Source organism: Lactuca serriola, chromosome 7 (assembly GCF_051521515.1).
Source record: "Lactuca serriola cultivar US96UC23 chromosome 7, Lser_US96UC23_V15, whole genome shotgun sequence".
In the NCBI taxonomy this organism is placed as follows: domain Eukaryota; kingdom Viridiplantae; phylum Streptophyta; class Magnoliopsida; order Asterales; family Asteraceae; genus Lactuca; species Lactuca serriola.
In genome coordinates this window covers 13,328,306-13,337,170 of record NC_136414.1, presented here as the reverse complement: position 1 = coordinate 13,337,170, position 8,865 = coordinate 13,328,306, and the positions used below count along the sequence as shown (strand labels likewise).

The following is an 8,865-nucleotide window of genomic DNA, read 5'->3' as shown; positions in this document are numbered from 1 at the left end:
GGAAAGGCATTGTACTTTTATGTTCACATGGGTCGTGAGTTTATAGTTCATTTTACACTAGCCATAGTTCATTATACACGGGCTATGTGATTGGCCTTTCTATTTGGCAAAAAAGGGTTATGTGGATGCTTTTCCGAAGACTTGGGTGTTTTAAAAGCATTTGAAAATGATTATTCCCATGTTGGCAAAATTAATTTGCATATTGATTTATGTTCGAACTATTAATTCCTTTTAGCCACGATCAAATAAAAATCTTGATTTCCGATTTCATGTCTTAGTTCATCTTAGTTGTTGAATTGATTTTGGAAACGGTTTGGGTTTAGTGATGCATGTTTGGTTTTGAATTAACATCGTAAATTTTTTTTTATGTTGGTCATTTTAGATTAGACCAATTCTCGCAACCTTATTTTATTATTTTTTTAATGTTTAATTGTTTTAGGAATTAAAAATATTAACAATCAAATGGTTCTTAATCTACTATCATACTACTTACTATTATACTACTCTTGACTTTTACATGTACTTGAAGCATCAATCTCAATGATGATATCTCCCCTACCAGGCTACGACTAGACCAACATTATTCCTTTAGTCGAAGTATGAAATAGAGTAATAGACTTGAAATTAGATGTTTTTACCATTGATTATTCAAGTTTTATCTACTTTAACTTCATATAGCATTATACTATTCTATCCACGAGGACATGAACCCTACTTTCAATGCTCTTTTGTGAACATAGCAAAGTTTAAATATTTTTTATATGTTGGCTTGACAATCAAACAAAAACAATATTATAATAAGCCAATCACCATCTAAGGCAACGAAAAAATATACTAATATTATAGTAATATAATACTTTATGTGTTCCTTCTTCCCTTTCACGATCAATGAAGAAGAGGCGTAAACCAACAAGGGGTTATCGGTCTCAACGTACACCCTTTTCCCTCCTCGTGATTTCCCAGCCTCACCGGACCTCCCATTGATCTGCCTTTCGTTCGTCTGTTCCTTGCCCAATCTGAAGGACTTGATAATTATTCAAGGTCAAAGTTGGTTTTGCTTTTTGGGGAAGATGAAGCTATAAGAATACGTATTGTACAAGTCTCAAAGCAATATGGAGAGAGAGAGAGAGAGAGAGAGAGAGAGAGAGAGAGAGATCAAATTTCTTTCATTTTTTCTTTTTTCTTTTTATAAAAAATTAAGATAATAAGAGAAAACCCCATAAATGGTCCCGAGATGTTGAAATGACGAAAATATCCCTCACTTAATGGTAGAAAGCTGACGGAGTAAACATTAAAAGTTTTGAAACCACAGAGACCATCTGTGAGGTTTTTTGAACTTTAGGACTAAACTTGATATTTTCGAAAACCACAGGGACCATTTTTGAAGTTTTGTCTAAAAAAAGTTGTATAATAATAAACCTTCCATTGGAGATGCTCCTAGGTGACATGCCAAAAAATGATATAACATAACATACACATCACCACTCCCTTTAATGTAAAGAATTATACTTGGCTAGTTGGTTTACTTCTCTTTCACAATCATTCATTTCTAAAGAGTATTTGTCTTCAATACGTTATATCTATTCTCTCTTATGAATATACACATTCTTTCTTATATAAATTCCCAATAGTGCCTTTTTTGTTTACTAGTTTGTTTTGTTAGTAATTCAATTTATATATACATTTTATATTACAATACCTATGTAAATTATAACATTAAAAAACTATACAACATAACATAAAAAGTTACTAAACTGAATAAGATACAATAGTATAAAGCTATATGAAGTTAAAAGTAGATATGAAGAACTCACTTTCCTCCACAACTCTCAAGACGAACCTCGCCGAAAATAGTACCTGAAAATCATAAATCCAGTTCTTCTAAATTAGACCAACTTTTGATTCGTTTTTTACAAATTTTTTTTTTTTTTGCATAATTTTTAATTAAAATAATGGAGGTGGACTTACACGTATATCTTTATGCCATATAAAGCAGCATACTTTCGAAGAAGACGTTCAACTGAGTACCACTCTGACCGGTCTGCCCCATCTTGGTACCCAATCCGTGGCATATGGATCGAAGCTATTTATTTTATTCACAATAATAAATTAACAATAATTAAAATAATTATATATTATTAATAATATAAAAAATACCAGAATTTTTAGCAGCTGAAAACGAAGCTTTTGAGAGACACTGTTCCAGATCAGAAGTAGAGATACTGCTACGTGGCACTTTCCGTCTTGGATTATACGATTGGACAACAGCTAGGCCCACCCACTCACGTCCTTTATTATTGTTATTGTTATTGTCCACGTCACCACCTGCACAATGTTCCAACACTTTCTAGAACTTTCTACAACAACTAAAAAAATTAATTGTATTACTAAGATATTAAGATGCTGACCTGTCACTTGTATTAAATGGAGGTCGCCAAGATGAAGGTCCCCAAATTCAGAAGCTCGTTCATATGCAGATGGAATTTCAGGTGAAAGCTTAGCTAATGCATCAAACATACCACCATGTCCCCACTTCCCCGAATCATCAACACAGCTGTAAAAAAATAAAAAAAATAAATAAAATAAAAAAACGGAAGTAGGACGCTATATGTAGAAACAAGAAGAGTAATCACCTGAAAATTATAGAAGACTCAGAGGGAGAAACTTTAGAAGGCTGTGTACAATCTCCATAAACAAAGTTCACCAAACCAGAATCCAAAAGCATATTATTGGTAGGGCCCACAACATCCTTCACATTCAACGACTCATACCCTTGAGCTTCCCATTTCGCCAATTTCTTCTCCTCAGCCTTCTTCCTAACAGACTCCGCTTTCACTCTCTTCTCCTCCATTACCATTAAACTTCTCTTATTTCTCTCCTCCTCCAATGCTGACTCATCACATTTCTCCGATGTCTCCTTAATCTTCTCAACCCACGAAAGATACGAAGCTTCATCAACACCAGGGTCAAAGTCAACATCACGTCTTCCATGTCCGCCTAATTGCAATACATCATTTGAATCGATCTCAACCGTTGGATCATTTCCGCCATGTCGGAAGGCAATCACCTTATCGATTATATCATTCAATTTTGACATGTCTAATTGATGATCGGAATTCTGTTTGGGATCGAGTATGTGTAGACTCAGTATAACAGATCGAAGATCAGTTGGAGCAACTCCTACCATGTCTTTACATTCCTTTTCCTTGTCTGTATTATCATCTTCACCTATCACATCATGACTCAGTTGCAACTTCCTCTCTGCTCTCTGCATGATAACCTACAAGGGAGGGGTATTCATTCAATTCAAAGGTTTAAAATACCAACCAACCTACTTTCACTCCTTTTAACAGCATAATAAAATTTTGACTCACCTCCTCCACTGTGCGTTCAGTGACTAAATTGATGGACATGACGTGGTTCATTTGACCAATCCTGTGGGCCCTCTGTAACGCCTGCTTATCCACCTGTGGATTCCAATCTTGCTCATAAAATATAACCTGCATTTATTTTTGTACAATACTCAGTCAAACAATGGGACCAAGTCAAAGGAGAGAGAGAGAAAGAGGGATGGTAGTATTGCAAAGCTCACAGTGTCAGCAGCTACAAGATTTAACCCAACTCCCCCTGCTCTGGTGGAAATCATGAAGACAAATGCAGAGTCGGAATCAGCTTCGGAATTGGAATTTCCAATTCCGGACTTTCGGCTAAAACTTCTTATTGCAGCAAACCGCTCTTCAGCCCTAATGGATCCATCAAGCCGCTCATAAGGGTATTTTCTCAACTCCATGTAGTCCTGTATTTCAAAATTTTCCAAAAAAGCTAAATGGATATACATAAACATGGCTGAGTAGCTGACAGCTGGCAGTTTTATTTATGCAAAAAGAAGGAAGTAAACCTGCAATACATCAAGTGTGTGTGTCATCTGTGCAAACAGAAGAACACGGTGTCCAGAAGTATGTAGCTTCTGAAGTAGCTGGTCTAAGACTACCAGTTTTCCACTTGCCTGAAAGAAATCAAAAAAGATTTTAAATTTATTACTAACATTTTTGTATGATTTTATAAATAAATAGAGATATGATATGTTTTTATACCTGAACCAAGTGTTCACCCTCTTCATATGGTTCTGGCTCTATACCAGCAAAGAGGTAAGGATGACTACATGCTTTACGTAGTTGTATTACCTGCATTAACACAAACAATCAAATACTACTTCTCAAGTAATTTACATTTTTGGTCCCTGTACTATATTGTGTTCTTTGAATACGGTCCAAAAGGAATCCTTTTTTTCATTTCAAGTCCCTAATGCAATGATTTATAACACTTTTTGTCCAGTCATCAAATTTATGAAAAATGACTAATTTACCCTTGTCGAATTTGGTAAAAAACTAACAAGCCATGACAAAATGTTTTCCTGCTAAATGTTCATGATAGTAAGCCTAGAAGGAGAGATGTCGGCTTACAATATTCTGCAAGGATTGATGACTAGAAGTTCCAGAAGACAATGCTAGAAGCTTAGGAAGCTCTCTTCTTAGTATTGACATATACACCTTCTTCTGCAAGGTCACCAATGGAGCCATCCTGATTAAAAAAATGGAATCTGTTAACTAAATTGGTATCTAGAGTAACAATAAGGGTATTTTGGTCTTTTAATAAAAAGGAAGAATGGAATTGGCAACGAAACAAACACGCCCCATAATAAGAAACTTACACTGTGATTTCAGTAAGAGGTGGCAAAGAAAGGGTCCCACTTTGAATAAGCCTAGACTTTGTTCTTCGTAGCATGAATGCCCTCAAAATATATCTTAAGCTTTTGAACTTCTCCTTATCTACTGATGCACCTTTACCTTCTTTAAATTTTGAGCAGAATTGCTCCAATGTCCCAAAGATTGAAGGCATACAGAAATGCAAAAGCGCCCAAAGCTCAGTAAGACTATTCTGAATAGGTGTTCCAGTCATGAGTAGACACCTAGGCATCATATAACTCTCTCTAAGAACATTATACAAAACCTGAAAAACAATCAAACAATCAATAAACCTGAAACACACTTTAAAGAAACTAATAAACTAGTCTTAAAAGGTTAAAACCTACACTGGAAGGATTTTTAAGTCTTTGAGCCTCATCAATAACAACATAATTCCATGGAATTTGAGAAAGAAAGTCTTGATCGATTAAAGCAATATCATATGTTGTAAGGAGCACATCAAAAGGTAACGCCTGCACCTGAAAAACTCAACGCCACATCAGCATGCATAAACACGTCAGCAAGAACTTGTTGGACTACTTATTACTTACATTGGGTGGTGACGATTGTTTTTGCACATGTTCAAACATTTCTCTTCTCAAAGTACGCCTGTGTTGTTTGTCTCCAACATAACGAAGAATGGTCAACTTTGGGGCGAATTGGTTGACTTCTGATACCCATCCATCAGTTACACTGAGAGGACAGAGTATCACTGTGCAAGACATATATTAAAGAATTAATAAATAATCACAACATGTTATGTTACGATTAGCAAAGTAATTTTTTGATTACTTACAAAAGGGTCCGTGTAATCCACGAGAAAACTTTAAATAACTTAGGAATGAGATGGCTTGTAATGTCTTTCCAAGCCCCATCTGTTAGTAACCATTTAAAGGATGAGTATAAGAATTTGAATTGAAAAAATGTGGGGATTTAGTCCCATATAGATGGAAAATAAGTGAATTTTTCACTTTATGTACATAATTCTACTTCATTTATAAAAGAATCAAAACAATCAACTAAATCCATCAAAGCAAGGAAAATTGTTTTGACTTGCAATATTTGATAAGGGAGGTAGATTATACATATACAGTGAATAATTTAATTATTTTCTATCTGTGGGACTAAATCCCAACAACCATACTCATATTGAATACCCTTTATGTTAACCATGGAATTCTAGAATTAAAGTGGCATAATTTCATGATTTTATTACATGATTTCTCCAAAAATTGATATGGGATTTTCCAGTTGTAGTTGTTTGATATGTTTGGTGTAATTTAGTTTACCAATTTTGAGAATTTGGTTTCAGTTTTTTAGGGACGTATCTTGGCTTCTTTACTGTGCACATTGTTTTCTTAAAGAAGGTGGAAGAAAAGGTTTAATTTTTGCATTATTTTCATTAATGTTTTAGTTGCCAATTCAACAATTAGAATGTAAGTAAGAGATTTCAATAAAACTTTGCAAGCTTCCAGTTTCGATGTAGAAATGCAAGTATACCTCATCTCCTGCAAACACATGAAACAAAACAACCAAGTCACCACAATTCATATTCTTGAGTAGATAGTATTACTACAATGAAACAAAATGCTAGCAAAAAGATATTAAGTGACCATCATAATAGCATGAATTCAAATTCAATTAACCAAGCCTACTTCACAGATAAACTGAACCAGTTGAGAGCTTTTTACATTTTCAGTGAAGAAATGATTACTCAAGGGTAGTTCCATCATTCTCAATTAGGAAGATAATTAGATAACTGAGGAGACACTCACTTGCTTTGATGAAAGTTGGATGGTGAAAATGCCCAAAAAAGTCTCGTTATGGGTCAAACCACACAAATGTAAAGGGTTCCAATTTGGGATTAGGTCGTTATTCTAATTTCTAAATAATGTGCCATATGCTAATCATCTTAACGTTTGCGATTCTCTAAACATATGCATACAACATTTACATGAAAACATACTGAGAGACAGTTCTCTAGCATAAGTAGCAAGGATTGATGAACTCAAAATTTGCCCAAACTAAGACATTTGAGTAAATTGTCAACGAACAGATTGTTTCCCAAAAATGAGGACAAATTCAAAACTTGCAACAGAATCTTAGATTACAAAACTGAAACGAATTGCGTACCGAGAATAACGTTGACACCGATAAGGTATCGCCGTATGAGCCATGAGAGTCCTTCAATTTGGTGAGGCTTAAGGGTCGCCGTTACACCATAGTCGGAACAGTTGACTTGAGCCTCCGCGGTAGCGGCGCGGGCATCTCCTTCGAATACGCACTTGGCGGCGGCGATTAATCTCTGTTCGTAGTTCATTTTCTTTGGTTTGGCGCAAATGCTGATGAGTTTGAATTTTGGTGAAAATATATTCCAAAATACCAAATCATCAAACTTACATAACAAGAATGGAGGAATTGAAAAGGTTGTTTCGGTAAATTTGTACTTGTATCGTGGCAGTACTTGGAAACGTGGCGTACGTGTGGGCAGGGGGAAAAAATAATTGTGCTTATACGACATTCACTGTAATAATAAAATAAATGAAATTTTTTTTTTTACATGTCAAATTCTTATTGAATTGTTAGATTGTTATTTTGAATTAAATTTTTTTTACATATCATTTTATTAATTTTTCTATTTTATTAAATTTAGTATAATATTTTAAAGTAATAATTGCAATAAATATACTAATAAATTGATATAATTTCATTAATAAATTTACCTTTTAATTTCAAATTTTTCAAGTTAAAGTTCATTAATATCTTTTGTTTATTTATTTAAATTTAAAAGATAAAAAACATTTCAATTATAATAATTTATTATTTTTCTTATTTTCTTATAAATTCAAAGTTCTCAAATATTTTGATATTTATATTTAACTTTTTTTTTAATTAATTCATGTAATACATAGGTATTGCAACTAGTTATTTATATAATAATAATATTACTAGGTTATATTCGTACTATACGGAAAAATAAATTAAAATAACATATAATTAATTGGATAAGTTATAGTCAAAATTTGTTAAATGTTTAGGACATAAAAAATGGGATGGTTTGATTTGTAAATATATTATTTAGTTTTTATTTATTTGACAAAATGTGTCAAATGTATTATATATTGTTGTATTATTAGGAAAAAAAAAAAAAAAGACAACACATGAATATTTACAATTTTAAAGGGTATGTTGAGCTTAATCGAATTCTATAGGGTCCAAATTGTAAAATTAAAGATCAAATTTTGTTGGACAAAACTACAAATTTGGTCCTTGTGGTTTGTAAAAAACTTTGGATAGGGTCCAAAAAGTTTCCAACTTGCATGGAAGGTCCAAAATTAGAAATTCTCTGTGAATTTAGTCCTAAAAAACCTGAAAAGACTATTATGCCCTTTTAATTTCCATTTTATATTTTCTATATTTACTTTAACACTATTTTAACTTTAAAATAATAATGAAATCAAAAGGATTATATATCCCACCCACTATATTCACCGTACCTTCCCTTTTCTCTCTTCCCCTTCTATCTCTTTCGTCTCCTCATTCTGCTAACCCACCTTCGACACCTCCGACGAGTCCCACCCATTCACCATCGTCATTAAGAAAGTGGAAGGGCAATACTTGATAAAAAAACATAATCTGCCATCTTGGGTTAATCTGTGATTGAACAACAGGTGGGAACTCACACACAGATTGTGTGTGTGTCTGTGTGTGTGATAAAGATAACAAAAAGACGAACGATGAGATTAAGAAAGCAATAACACCACTTTCGCACCACTACTCCTCAATTGCTGACCAGATCAATTTCCTAAAATTGATATTTGTTTGGATCGATCATCAAGAGGTCGACCAAAGGGGATGTCGATGATAGGTTGATGGAATGGTGCACCAGAGCAGATTATTGGAAAGGAAGCCAACCGGAGATGATAAGGTGGCCCTAGGCGGAGCTGTCAACGGTTTAGCAGTACGCAACACTATTGATTGCTCAATGAACATGAATCTAAAATGCAAACTCAAAACATATCTCTTTAATCTGGTACACGTAAGTTAGTGGAATTAGGAACTCATGGTTGAAGCATGAATGTGCAGCTGATAAGTCATTCCAGGAGCTGGGTTTAATCCA

General features: G+C 33.9%; 1 protein-coding gene across 3 annotated transcripts; it reads right to left on the bottom strand.

The window, feature by feature from the left end:
* Positions 1 to 811: 811 nt before the first annotated feature.
* On the bottom strand, positions 812 to 7,141 carry ASG3 (SNF2 domain-containing protein / helicase domain-containing protein). Of its 3 annotated transcripts, XM_079010613.1 has the most exons (16): positions 6,879 to 7,141; positions 6,246 to 6,253; positions 5,542 to 5,620; positions 5,297 to 5,457; positions 5,093 to 5,224; positions 4,712 to 5,010; positions 4,464 to 4,581; positions 4,095 to 4,184; positions 3,899 to 4,006; positions 3,593 to 3,796; positions 3,375 to 3,500; positions 2,634 to 3,280; positions 2,409 to 2,554; positions 2,158 to 2,325; positions 1,969 to 2,083; positions 1,503 to 1,857 (listed from the first exon to the last, which is right to left on the bottom strand). In XM_079010613.1, the coding sequence occupies exons 1-16, from the start codon at positions 7,063 to 7,065 to the stop codon at positions 1,830 to 1,832; spliced, it is 2,616 nt and encodes an 871-aa protein (XP_078866739.1). In that variant the 5' UTR covers positions 7,066 to 7,141; the 3' UTR covers positions 1,503 to 1,829. The 3 variants fall into 3 exon arrangements, with proteins under 3 accessions (XP_078866737.1, XP_078866738.1, XP_078866739.1); XM_079010611.1 differs by lacking the exons at positions 6,246 to 6,253; positions 6,879 to 7,141 and adding an exon at positions 812 to 1,024 and having other exon boundaries at positions 1,815 to 1,857; positions 5,542 to 5,677; XM_079010612.1 differs by lacking the exons at positions 6,246 to 6,253; positions 6,879 to 7,141 and adding an exon at positions 812 to 1,016 and having other exon boundaries at positions 1,815 to 1,857; positions 5,542 to 5,677.
* Between the last annotated feature and the right edge of the window lie 1,724 nt (positions 7,142 to 8,865).